Source organism: Anolis carolinensis, chromosome 6 (genome assembly GCF_035594765.1).
Source record: "Anolis carolinensis isolate JA03-04 chromosome 6, rAnoCar3.1.pri, whole genome shotgun sequence".
NCBI lineage: Eukaryota > Metazoa > Chordata > Lepidosauria > Squamata > Dactyloidae > Anolis > Anolis carolinensis.
In genome coordinates, this window is record NC_085846.1 from 71,573,010 (window position 1) to 71,587,722 (window position 14,713).

The 14,713-nt window shown below is 35.5% G+C and overlaps 1 protein-coding gene across 1 annotated transcript in view; it reads left to right on the forward strand.

Moving 5' to 3' along the window:
* The window catches only part of dync1li1 (dynein cytoplasmic 1 light intermediate chain 1), a 32,334-nt gene that overhangs the window by 5,736 nt on the left and 11,885 nt on the right, over window positions 1-14,713 (forward strand). The window contains exons 3-4 of the mRNA XM_003215658.4: window positions 11,511-11,627; window positions 13,213-13,443. Of these exons, the coding sequence (XP_003215706.2) occupies window positions 11,511-11,627; window positions 13,213-13,443 (348 nt within the window). The remainder of the gene's footprint in view (window positions 1-11,510; window positions 11,628-13,212; window positions 13,444-14,713) is intronic.

Genomic DNA, 14,713 nt, shown 5'->3' on the forward strand with positions numbered 1-14,713 from the left:
AACATATTCGCTTATCCAATGTTCTGCCGGCCCATTTACGTTGGATAAGCGAGGTTCTACTGTAAGAAACTACAAAATATAAGTATTAAAATTGAATTAAATAATAGAATTATTAAAACAAATAAAAAACTGTTTAAAAAACATCCTGATACCATGCAGCATCCCTTAGCCCATTCTTAAAACTCTGCTGCTGTAAAAGCTTTTCTAAATATAAAGGTTTTAGTCTGCCACCGGAGGGACAACAAGGAGATGGGTTCTGAGAGTTCCAGAACTCAGGGGCAGCCACTGAAAAGGCCTTCTCTCACAATTCCACTAACCATGCATGAACTGAGAGAAGGGCATCTCCAGAGGATTTCTGAGCTTGAACAGGATCGTAGAATAGTAGAGTTGGAAGAGACCTCATGGGCCATCCAGTCCCATATGATCTGCCAAACAAGTTGATCTGCCAAACAACTTGGACCTTGAACCATAAAGTTATTTATACGTCATAGCCAGCACTTTGAATTATAGCAGTTTGAAACCACTTTCATTTTCATGGCTCCTTTCTATGGAATCTTAGCGAAGTTCATAGAATTCTCTAGTATAGTTGTCTGAAGTACAGAGGAGAGGTCTATGGCAGAGACTTTGAAGCATCTTATGAAAGTACAAATCCCAGGAGTCTGCTGTTATTGTGCAATGTAGATATGTTCATAGTAAGCTAAAAAAAACCAACCCTCCCATTTTTTTCCTGCATAAGGCTGCAGCCAACAATTACCTTAAAGTTAGCCTAAATGAATTAACTTGGAGCTACTTATGAGTACACATCTCTGGGATTGCAGTCTACTCCTACAAGGGCCTTTTTATGGCAGAAGATAGAGGATTTTTGGAGGGTAAAAATGACAAATATTTAGTGTGATTTGCTTAGATAATGTTACTAATTTCAAAGGTCTCCAACAATGACTTAACAGTTCATTTGTTATTTTCAAATTGGACATGATAGTAAATAAGATTACACTTTTTGCTATCATATTTGTGACCATTAAATAGGCATAGTCTCATGAATTTAATTTCTTAAAAATATTGAGTGTTCGTGATAGAGTTCATTACTTCATAACAACTAATCCTATGTCATATTCACTGAAGTTCTGAGCAATTGTACCTTTGTATGTTCCTCCTCCAAACTCCTCCAAAAATGATTATGGGAAATACTGTAGCTGACATTTTCTGTAAATAATTTGGTACTACTTGAGAGTCATTAAAACCTTATGTGTTAAAATGTATTTAATACAATGTTGTTACCTTTTTAGATAATCAGGAACTGGTACAGTAAAAACAGAAGCATGTTTCAAAAAACTGGGGAGCCATTCCAACCTCTCCTCAGTTCAGTTAAACAATATATAGTGGTAAAAATAACTGTGAGACTTTATTCAAATTGTTTCTTAATCATATTAAAAGGAAATTGACTTTGTCATCATGGCTAGCATTTTTACCAGTGTAACATGCTTGGGAGAGATCTGATAACAACATGGAGACCCATAGCCTATTCCCAGTTCCCTTAGTTATGGTTGTGATGTGTAGCAGTGTTCTGTCTACACTGGTCTTCAGTATCAGGTAGCACTGATTTTTAAAAACATTTTATTAGTGACCACTATAAATGAATCTGTAGGGTTTTTTCACTAAAGGGTACTTCATTTTAGCTTCTTAAGATATTTCTGTATAGCAGCTGATTGTATAGAATTACTATTTAAATAAGAAAAGGTTATTGCTTAGACAAGAACTGTGGAATGCCAACAGATACCTCTTTTGTTATTTTATTATGATATATTTAAATTTGTTATTTATTGTCATGACAACAAGCTGCATGCCTTTATGTTATTTTCCTTTTACATATCCATTTTCTATGCAAGGATTGTGATGTTTCAACAAGTTTCTTACTATACCCAAAATGGGGAATTACAGTGAGCCGTCCGCAATTGTGGGTTTAAGTGTTTCAGATTTGGTTATTCACAAACTTGATTAATATGTTTTTTCTAGAAATTTTGATGTCCTCCTGGGTGAATATGGTCAGTTTCTGTTGGAGGTTGACCGAGCCTTATGCTGGCATACCTAAAGATTTCTAGAGAGGTATTCTTTCAGAAAAAAAGTAGTAGGTTTTTTATTTGCAGTTTTTGTACTTCTGTGGGTGTTCTGTGCTCCTAGACTATGCAAAATTGACGAGTCTGCTATAGTTTATTCCCTCCATATATTGATAACATGCCAAACCAAGGAGGTTTAAGAAGAAACATGTGAGCATGCAGATTATTCTTGAACCAATAACCTCTGACCGATCAGACCAAGACTGATGAAGCTGAATTGGGTTAATATGTTTTGTAGTTAAATGTATGGTCATAGTCGGATTCATTCAGGGTGAATAAACCAGCCTTAAAAAAGCGTGAAAAACTAATAAAGAATAAATTGGCTTTCTATTTAATCATAATAAATGAACTGCATGTTAGTCCTGCAGTTGATATTTAAAATCCTCTGCCACACGTACTGTTAAAAGTATTTTCTGTAAATGAAGAACCAATTTATTTTGTCAAATATAAATATTCTCTTCTTATCAGACATAGATACTTAATGTTGATAAAAATATAAATGGTTTAGTAGTATTGGTTATGATGAGCATGGATTTTTTTCCCCTGAAGTTGGCATCCCTTGTCTGAAATACTTGGCCAGAAGTGTTTTGGATTTTTTCAAATTTTGGAATGCCATACCTGTATTAGCATATAAGTACATAATTACATATGTTGAAAATGGTACTGAAACTTAAACATGAAATTCATGTATGTTTCATATATACTTTATATGAGAGTACCTTTATACACAATATTTTTAATAATGTTGTGCATGAAACTGTATACATTGAACCACCAGAAAGCAGTGGTGTCATATTCTTAGCCACCCATGTGAACAATTTTGGATTTTGTAATAAAATGCTCAACCTTTACTTCATTTATAATTGTGAGACAGGACCAAGGCAAAGTGAATGTGAACACAGGAAAAAAAGAGAAGAAGGAAATCCTGTCCAGTGTATGGGTTCTATATCCTGATCAATTAACTACGTTTTCTCACAGATATGAAATGGTAATTTAAAAAATATTTTTTCTTCTAGAGGATAAAAAAAGGAAAGTATGCAAAATGTAAATTTGACAGAGGCGTAGCAAGTCTGCTTGTCAAACTGAAACAATTTAAATGGAACTGTGTTTAGCTGTAAATAAAAATGCTTTAATGATCATTGTTCGAAAATGTAGGAAGAAATATAAATTGTTAATGTAATTTAAATTGGTCTTTCTTGCTAAATTAAGTCACATTGATTTAAATCAGTCTATCCTGGCTACTTCCTAGATATCTTTGGGCGGAGGGAACCGGGTACTTATATCTTCAGGGGAAAAAAATGTGTATCTTCAAGGGAAAAAAAAGACTTCTTAACAGAACATTCCTGGTGAGCATAAGCTCCTCAGCACAAATTGAAGTTGTTTTTAATTAAGGCAGAAAGTAGCATGGCAATGTACTTTTGTTACCCCTGAGATTGTGCACAGTGGACCATTTTCTGGGTGGGGGTGCTCTATTTTGAGTAGTATTTAAAAGCTGGAGACATCAGCTTATATCTTATATTTTTCTTTTGTTTTAAAATAGCTCTGTTACTTTGCCTTTGAAATCTTAGATTTTGGTGTTTAGTCTATTTGTCTAATTCTCTTTGATCTTCATGTCACTGTGCTTAAGGCAACTGTTTTGCTGGCTGGTTAGCTCAGTTGTTTGGATCGTTTAAAAATTATTTCCTTGAGCTAGTACAGCATAATTAAGTAAGAAAAACTTTACTTGATGTCTGAATAATGATGGGTTCTGATGTAGTTTGAAACAAAGAAGTACATTAGTTTTCTTGCTTAGTACAGGCATTGTTGTTTCTATTAATGGGGCTGTATTTGGGCTTTTCTTGAGACAGATTTTTGTATGTTACATATTACCTTTAGAGAAATAGTATAGTCAACAGACTTGTTCAATATGAATTAGTGTCTGTAGATTATAGAATGCCATTGGGTAAAATGGCATGAAATTGAGCATGACTGTTTAGGTAGCATTAACATGTCACAGTATTTCTAAAATAGAAATGTGGGATGTAGAAAAATCATACCCATTACAAAGCAAGTTAGGGATAAGGTTATTCTAAGATACTTACTTAGGTGATCCCTTGTAAACTGAGGATGATGGTCCTCCAAGCGTAGTGTCTTGGTGGTGGGTCCGCAGTGAAGACATCAGTTTCCACATGGAAGGCAGTCCCAGTCAGGGTTGACTTGATGCACCTTCCTCTTGGCACGTTTGTCCCTTCGAATTCTGCAGCACTGCTGATCACAGCTGACCTCCAGTTAGAGCGCTCAAGGGCCAGGGCTTCCCAGTTCTCAGTGTCTATGCCATAGTTTTTAAGGTTGGCTTTAAGTTCGTCTTTAAATCTTATTTCCTGTCCACCAACATTCTGTTTTCCGTTCTTGAGTTGGGAGTGTAGTAACTGCTTTGGAAGACTGTGACTGGGCATTCGGACAACATGGCCAGTCCAGCGGAGTTGATGGCGTAGGAGCATTGCTTCAGTGATGGTGGTCTTTGCTTCTTCCAGCACCCTGACATTTGTCCACCTGTCTTCCCAAGAAACTTGCAGGAATTTTCTGAGGTAACGCTGATGGAATCACTCCAGGATTTGAGTGTGACGTCTGTAGACAGTCCATGCTTTACATGCATATAGCAGGGTCGGGAGGACATTAGCTTTATAAACAAGCACCTTGGTATCTCTACGGATGTCCCAATCCTCAAACACTCTCTGCTTCATTCGGAAAAATGCTGCACTTGCAGAGCTCAGACGGTGTTATATTTCAGTGTCAATGTTGACTTTTGTGGAGAGATGGCTGCCAAGGTAGCAGAAATGGTCAACATTTTCTAATGTTACACCATTAAGCCATATTTCTGGTCTTGCAGAGGTATTGGCTGGTGGTTGGTGGAAGAGCACTTTGGTTTTCTCAATGTTCAGTGAGCGGCTGAGCTTCTCGTATGTTTCAGCAAAGGTGTTTAGAGTGGCTCGTAGGTCATCTTCTGAATGCGCACAGACTATGTTGTCATCGGCATATCGGATATGTAGATAGTAGGCTTAGCAATGCCAGCAAATGGGAAGAGAGCATGTGGAAAAATGTTTAATTATTAATTTTAAATTTATTATATGCTTTATCAGTGAGTGTACAAAGAGTCGAAGCTATAATGTTTAATAAGTTAAAGTTCTTATCAGCACCTATTGGTGAATGTGAAATAAAGAAATCAGAATCTCATGATCCGCCACCAATGTGTAGGTATATCGTTTTTAGTGTGCTTAAAGAAAAGGGTGTGGATGTAATGTAAGGCTTTTGAGTAAACATTCACTATCTGATTGCTGGTTTCTATTACTTGTTTTAAGTTACTTCCAGTCGGTATGCATCCAACTTTTCTATTAGAGGATGGAGAAGCAATTACATGTTCATGTTAAAAGATAAAATAATTTCCTGCATAGCCTTTTCTTTCTTGGCACATACTATATTATGTTTAAAACTGTATATTCTTTGTAGGTTCTATGTAAATTATTTCATTTTTCATGTCCTCAGATGATAGTAGAGCAAAATAAATTTCAGTTATACTTTACCAGTCTACTTCCTGATATTGTTTATGCAGCCATGAGAGTTATTCTTAAATAAAGGAAGTATTTCTTAACTCTTTAAGCTGCTGCCATTTCTTTTCCGCTGTGCCTTTGGTTTGCCTTGCAGAAGGAATTGGTACAGACATAGGTATCTGAACCCAGTGAATTTTTGCCTTTCTTTGTTAAGGCACCTGCTATTTTTCCCCCTTTTGGTCAAATTTTGTTTTTTGAATTCTGTAGTGCAGGTGCAGCTAGCAGTGAGACCTTAGCATGAAGCACAATCTGTTTTGTGTGCTAGTGCTAGTTACTCATATTTTTGTTAAATCTGGGTCAGTCCAGCCCAACGTGTTATCAGGGCACACCACAGTGAATATTAATAAGTAGTTTGTAGTCTTTCAGTTTCCCTTGATAGCAAGCCTCATTGAAAATGATGGGAGAAATAGCGAGTAGGCTAATCCTGGAAGCATGCTATTTTTTTCCTAAAGCAGTTGGCTTTATAGACAAAAAGCTTTATACATGGGTAGAAACAATATCATTTAATTTGCCCTCCATACATTAATATGTTATGTTATATGATTTATATGAAATATAGCTCAGCATTTAAACCTACGTCCGTTAGCTCTATAATAAGTCTGGAGGAGGGGAAAATGCATAAGTAGGGTATCTGCCATCCCCAATAGGAATTTCAGTGTATGACTTAGGATTAGTATTGTGGTTTATGTTGATGATTACAGTTTCATTTGGACTTCTTTTATTTGTTGTCTCCAATGAGAATGCAAATTCTTTCTCAGCTGACAACCAGAGTATGTGTAGTACATTGCTTCTGCTTCAGAAAAAAATCTCCATAAGCAGTAGATTTAGTGACAGCGCTTCTCATGATGATCTTTACCCCAATAGTTCATTGAGTGCCTTCCAACTTAGGAGTCTTATCTTCTTTGTTTCATTTGGAATTGTCTCCTCATAGGATTTTCATTGTGAAAGACATCTAATAAAGGTTTGCTGTTCCCCCTTCTGTACAGTACTTAAATGTGTTGACTATGGTGCCCCCTGCCTTTGTCCCTTTGATCCTCTTATTACTGTTGCTGTCCAGTAACTGGATGGCACATATAGTGTGACTTCTCAGCAAACGTCTGTTTAACATGAAAGATTCTACTAGCAGCACTGCTGCCATCAGCATAGCCTTTTACCTAAAATCAGCACACTTTCCCACTACTGCAGAAAGGTTGCAGACCTTATTCTGTGCAGCAAATAATGCACCAGATGGTAAAACAGAATTAACTGATGCTTCCAGAGAATGTATATCTTAAAACGTTTAAAAAGTTATACCCAGGGAAGATTAATATTTAAAACAATACCATTAAAATTTAGTGTTTATTGTCATGATTATTGAACTTGAATTTAAGCTTGTAGATTTCTTGGACAGGAATATTGAGTAATCCTGACAATTAAATGCATTTATTGGGAATGTAAGAGAAGCTTGATGCTACATAAAAGCTTAATTTCAACCTTCTCATTTTCTTATATAGCTTTGAAATTATATTCAAAAACAGGAGAATAGTTGCAGAACATTGAGCAAGAACTATAAGAGGATATGCTCAATTTTCTAAAAATGAATGTTAGTATTGTACTTACTGGGCAAAGAAGGGCTTTTTTTCTGCAGTGACAAGTAAATGTACAAGCTTTTTCAAAATTCTCATAGTTCATTATGAGATACTGTTTTAGATTTGATTTGCTATCAAATATTAAGATGGTCCGTTCTGGGTGGTTTATGGATCCAATGCTGCCAGCATTGCATTTACAAACAACAACTCCACTGAGCTGTGTCAAGTGGTCAGAAGGCTATTACATACTAGTCCTCAAGGATAAAATACTGACCATGCAACAACCCGCTGTGAAGAATTTGTGTGCACTTTGCCTATAAAGTCGCTTAGATCTGTTCCCACATGGGTGTTGTTAATGGTATGGTAACAGTGGCTCCTGCTTGTTCAGTGTTGATGGATACCTTGGTGCAGTCTGAGGATGTGTACAGGATCCTTGGAGGCGAGAGCTATCACATGTATTCTAGATCCTTGCTTTTCCTGGCTGATCAAACAGGCCAGAGAGGGACTGGCAGAGTGGGTGAAGGTAGTGGTCAATACCTCCTTGGAACAAGGCAGAATTCCAAGTTGCATAAAGGAGGCAGGTATGGGGACCTACATTTAAAAAGCCATCCCTAAACCCCCACATAATGAATAACTGTTGGCCAGTGCCCAGTCTTCCTTTTTTGAGCAAGATTTTGAAGTGTGTGGTAGCTTCCCATCTTCAGGGGAAGAAATGGTAGAACTGGATTATCTAGATCCATTTTAATGTGGTTTCAGGCCTGGTTATGGAACAAAGATAGCTTTAGTCACCTTGGTAGATTACCAACACACTAGAGAACTGGACAATGGGAGGGTGTCAAGCCAGATTACCTTCCTTAATGTTTTCTCTGTCTTTTTCCATATGCTTTTTAAACAAACTCCAAACAGGCTTTGATATGGATTTGTTTCAGCAATTCTTGTCACTTTTTTTAGTCCAGCTTTATAGGACATCTGGGTGATCGTTGCTGCCATCTCAATTCTTAATCTCTCCAGTTTCTTCAGAGCTGCTTGGGTTTTTCCCTAAGACTCTCAACACAATTACTGAGTTTGGTAGTTTGGTATATTATATTCTTTTTGTAACCATGAATTTAGGTATGCTCTGTAGGAGTTAATAATTGTACAGTACATCTGTACAGCTTTACCCTGGATTTGTCAAATGGTTCCTTAATCATAATCATACTTCTTTAGGTATGTTCTCTAGCAAACTATGTAGGTTTGTAAAGAAATACTAATTTCAGGTCATTTGACACAGGTATTGGATTCTATTCAACTATTTAATGTGACTTCTGGGTTGCACACATGCATTTTTGAATATGTCAGTTTGTTTATGCTTAGCAAACGTTTGTAGCAGAATGAAAATATTTTAAACCGTCACACCATTGAATAGTATAGTATATTAAGCAACAATACTAGAAAATGTCTTTTAGTTTCAATTTGTAACACAAGAAAATGCAGAAAATGCAAGGAGTAGGATGCTATCTTGCTGATGCTTTTTTCCAGCTTAGCCTATATTTTTATTTTTGTAAGACAATGTTGTGATCTTTGCTTTAAGCATATTTTGTATGTTTATCTTTGAGTAAACTACCTTGCTAAAAATATGGTCTAAGAATCAGAGCTATAAATATGAGCATGTAATAACTATACCAGGGGTATGGGGGAAGAGATTTTCAGGAAATAACATTGCTTCAAAATTTCATAGCATTTAATGTATGAAGCACAACCCTGGCTACTGGCTGAGACTCAGGAAATCTGTGTGTGGGTAGACATGTATACATACATCTATGTCTTCATATATTGATTCCCTTGCTGCAGGAGTGTTTGTTGGTTTCTGTATTGAAATACTGCTGTACAGGATCGCATCACACACAGGACAGCATCAAAATTGCCTCCCAAATGGGGGGTGTATTGGATAATATAAGTTATCTAGATCAATTTCAAATCAGCTTCAGATCAGGAAGTAGAGTTGAGACCTCTATGGTTGTCTTAGTAGATGATATTTGCCTCAGCATTAGTGTGATTTTCTGTCTAGATTTTTTAGTGGATATCTAGTGGATATCATCCATAACAGGACTTTCAGGAATCTAATGTGACTGTATCTAATGGATTTTCTCTGCCAAGATATCTATTATAATTCTCATATTTGTTTCTTTTTGTCAACGTCTTCAAAATTCTGTGCAGGTTGCAATTAGCAGTGAAAAGAATAGCATAAAATTTTAAAAAATGAAATCGCTATATTTTTGCAACCATAAACCATCAGTGAGTAAAATCTTTACCACTTGAAAACACAGGGCATAGAGTTTCAAGTTATTACTGCTAGATGCCCCTTCCAGTGCAAAAGCAGCCCTAGCTGAGGATACAGGCTGTTTATATTAGAGCATAGGGCAACGATACTGTCATAGGAAAACTTGATAATCCAAACGATTTGTACCTTTTTGTGTAATTGTAACATGCTGCCATCATGAAATATACAACTTTGAAATTGGGTCTGACATTTTAACATACCCTTTAGAATGAAGAAACTTTGTTATCTTTTGATTCTACTGATCTTCATAATTCTTCAGAATTTGGAAGAGGGGTGTGGTAATTTATGAAATAAGCAGTGGAAGTACATATCTTCATAATGTCTATTGCATCTAGCAGTAGTTTATAAGAGAAAACAATTGGGAAGTGGGCACTTAAACGCTAAGATAATATTTTATGAGTAGTTTGATCTTTATGCAAGAATAACTTGCATAAGATAGCCTAGTGATCTGTGCAACATTTTGTACTTCTCAGTGAGTGTTTTGCTCTTCATTTTCTTTGCTATCATAGGAGTTCTTTGTCAAGAAGCTTGTTAAAATAGTCAAAATTGCTGAGAAACAGTTAACATTGATGTTCATCAACTTCATTTTGAGGGGAAAATATGTGTACAGTGCAGTGCCCTTCTGTGACAAATCTTCATCACATTCTCATTTTATTTTTTGCATTTATAATTTTACATTTATAATTTTGAAGTGATATTGCAACATCGGAAGATTTTAACAGGGTTTAAGGTCAAGTTTATAATCTGATTTCTGCCTGACCCATTCTTGATAAGAGATACCGTAATTCATTAATATGTTTGTGTGCAATGTTTGAATGCTTTTTGAAAATTATTTTATTATGTGGAATACTACACTCCAGATGATGATCTGTGAATCTCAACAGCTTTTCCCACTGTCAGAAGGACTGCCTACACTTTGAGCATTATAATTGCTGTATTCTGTTTCAATTCTGTGTTGCATGATCATCAAAAGATGAATCTGATGGAGGGGCAGTATGTTGTGTAAATGTGCAAATTTTATTCCTGATGAGTTGAAAAGAGATGTAGAAAACAATTGATCTAAAGCAGTTATTTAGATCCTCCAGCTTTTTTGGACTTCAGCTACCTGAAGCCCAAGCCATCTTGGCCAACTATCAGAAATTCTGGGAGCTGAAGTTTCCAATATTTGGAAGACCAGGGTTTGGGAAACGCTGATCTGCAGTATCATTATATTAATTTTCATAATGTTATGTTAACTTCCATATGGAAGTATGAAATTCATCTGATGAATAAGGTTCTGTATACAGTTGTTCAATCTGTGCCATTCTGTACCATTTAAATTAACCTGATGCCCCAGATACAGTGGAGAATCATTGTCTTACCAGTTGAAGTAAAAAATCAAAGTGCCAGTACAGTTTGCTAATGTACAGAACTGTGTGTGTGTGTTGTCATCCTTTGCCTCTAGCAGCATAATTCTTTGCATGACTGAATAATTATGTGTAGATTTTTGTTTTGCTTTGTTTTTCAGATGTGGATTGCATGTAACTTTTCATTACATTCTTTATACTGCACAGCAGGGTGGTGTTGGGTTTGAGTATAGGGCTAGGACTTTGAAAGACCCAATCTCTGGACAGCCACGGAAACACATAGGATGATATTGGCCAAGTCACACTTTTTCAGCTGTAGATGAAACCAATAGCAAATATCTCTGAACAAATCTGTAAAGAAATTTTCATGGGAGAGTCACTTTAGAGTTGCCATAAGTTGGGAACAACATGAAAGCACAAAACAGCAACAGATACTATGTAATCTATTATAATATTTGATACCTGAAGGTATTAATCACCCTAAGTAAGCCATTTCCACCCGAAACAATTTTCACAAGTTCAACAAAAAAATTATGCTTCAATTTTAATTAGGCTGTCTTTTACAATATTTCTAGGAGAAGATGGAGCAGGAAAAACTAGTTTAATTGGAAAACTTCAGGGAATTGAGGAATACAAGAAAGGAAGAGGAATGGAGTACTTGTACTTAAATGTGCATGATGAAGACAGAGATGGTAAGTATCAGTTCACATATGGCAGGAGTAAGACCTTTAAATTGTTGATTGTCTCAGTGTTTTATACCAGCTAAAATTGCATGGCAATTTACTTGTTTCAATTTTGGCTATTTTGTCTTGTTTCGTTTTTGAACTTCTGTCTCTGGTCTCCCTTTTTTTCCTAACAATCTCCTTCACTATTTTTTTCTCATTTTTAATTGGATTTTTCAAGTGTAATTACAAAGAAAAAAATAGAAAAGAATCAGAGAGATGGAGGGAAAATTGCATAGTATATGACCAAGGACTCACAATATTTCTTGAAGTTAGAAATCTGCAAATTCCATGTTTCTGCATAGCGGAGACAGTAAGGTTTTACTACCATTGAATGATAGATAGATGCTGAATGTTTTTCTTTCCATTATTGGAGTATTAAGTTTTTTTGGGAACAGCAAGGGCATGTAAGCATCAACAGTATTGGCTTTCAATGAAATTACATCTCACACCTGTATAATGTAAAATAAAACTTGTACCTTTAAATGCAAAGATTTTTCTAATACAAAATTAAAATTAATACATCCAACCAAAACGAATAATCATTGAACATCCCCCTCCTCCCAATTTCAAAAACCCAACCTTGATTTTGCCTTTTTGTATACTGCATCAGGGTATATAATGGGACTTGAGCACACATGGATTTTGGTATCCATGAAGATGGAGATTGGGTGGATCCTGGAATCAAATCTCTGGAGAATACCACTGTGTCTGTACTTGTATCTTACTAAAAGGAACATAATGGTGTATAGACACCCCAAACATTATTTTTTCAGACTAAACATGGTTTTAGATCTGACAACCAATTTAGTGCTTGCCAATAATACTATAAACTGGAGTTGTTGGTTTACGTTTTGCTGAGGATATGAGTCATGTCTTCCAATACTGAAGAGATGTCTAAGGCATCCATAATTTTTGATCCATATACCAACGGGGTCTCAATTGTAAATATTGTCACATTGCATCATTCCTGGGTAGCTAACATGTTAATTAGATTATTGAAAATGGCAAAGGAGACCATTCATCTGGACCAATTGATCCAAAGTATAAATGCAATGTCAATCCATTCTTCCACAAAAAGACTTTAATAGTTTCCAAAGTGGATTATAAGAGTTGTATGTCAGGTTACCTTGGCAGAAGAGATCATTAGGGCACTATCCTTTTCTTTCTTAAACAGAGTTCAGGCAATCCATCCAAAAAGAGGTTCCATGTGAGCTGATTCTAAAATTGCAAAAGGGGAGTATCTGAACCGGGGTTCATTCTCCAAATATTTAGCATAGCACACAACTTCCATAGACTCCTGAAAGTTTTGTTTATTGTCTCATCTGTAGTGGGTTTGCATTGTTATCAGTTACTTGATATAGCATTTTTCCCTTTGGGGCTGATGGAAGTCTTTGGTGGGTAGATGGGCATTATTTGGATCATGTCCAATTAATGTATTTTATTGTGCATTTTTTACTTTTATGTCAGTATCACATTAATAGCATATTTATAAATACTAGCTGTAATGCTGGAATACAATATACCTAAACTTCATTCTTTGCTTCTGTTATAGATCAAACAAGGTGTAATGTTTGGATACTGGATGGTGATCTCTATCATAAAGGTCTTCTTAAATTTGCAATGGAAGCTATCTCATTAAAGGACACTTTGGTCATGCTGGTTGTAGATATGTCTAAACCATGGACTGCTTTAGACTCTTTACAAAAATGGGCAAGTGTTATAAGGGAGCATATCGACAAATTAAAAATTCCTCCAGAAGAAATGAAGGAAATGGAACAAAAGAGTGAGTATTGTAGAAGTGAAGAAACTTGATGTGTGTGTACATGTATGTGGACACATTTGTTTGCACATTTGTTCTGAATCCATCTTTGTATAATTGTACTCATTCCTAAGGAGGCTGTTTCTGTTACGAAGCTTAGTCTAGGAGTTCTCTATAACTGATAATCCCTTTTATGAAAAAATATTTCATAGTCAGTTGGTTAATTATATTTATATAATATGCCTATACACTTTATAAAATATTATAAATCCTTTCTGTTTACTGCTCAGATTGTTATCATAGTTGTAATATCTAGTGTGTATTTTTTTTCTTCATAATTTGTTTCAAAAATTATATTGTTTTAGTATATGTTGAATATTTCCTCTTGAAATAAGAGTTCTAAGTCCATTATAAAATTTCAGTGATCTTTAAAGTTCAGGTTGTCTATGCATGAACAGTTACATCTTTTTAATAATGAATGTATATTATGTTTATTTTAAGTGTTGTAATAATTTTTTTTATCTCTCAGGTGTGTGTTCTAAAATATTTTGATTTGTGTTATGGAGAAAAGAGTGTAATAGGTCTAAATGGCTGAAAGGGGATATTACTAAAATATATTTCTAATACAGCAACTAAGACTTTGCATAATAATATTTCAGTGTATGCTGGGAGTTTCTTTATTTGCTTCTCTGTAGTTTCACAGTACTGTATGCATTCTTGTACTGTACCAAATGCAAGATCTCACTCTTGAATTCATTGTAAGGTATTTTAGCAGATCATAGTTAACTACTCTAAAAAATATATATAAAACCTATGTTTCCTCATTTGAATTTTAAAAAATGCCCTATAGAGAGAAAAAGTAGGAATCCTGGGGGCTTCTAAATGCTGTTGGAATGCAGCTCTCAGATTTCTTGATCATTGGTTGTACTGAATAAGGCTGCTGAAACTTGCAGTCCAACAAAATAGGGAGGGGCACATTATTGTTACTCCCTTTAGAAAGTGATATGTGTAAGACATTTGTGGGAAATGAATACAGTAGGACTATAGGGGATTGTGCTATTATAGTCCACCCTTCTGATTAGTATAGTATATGTCACTGTCCCTTTGCTTTATGAATTATCACAAGACACTGCCCTCACCTTATTAATTTGGTAGATAGTAACATTGGTACAGAAGCTTCCTTCTAAAACAGAGTATAGAAACATCATGAAATTTAGTGGATATTGTACATGATGGTAGCTAATGTCAGAACAGAGTCTTGAAATATTTTCCCACCAGTGTTATAGTAGGGAGG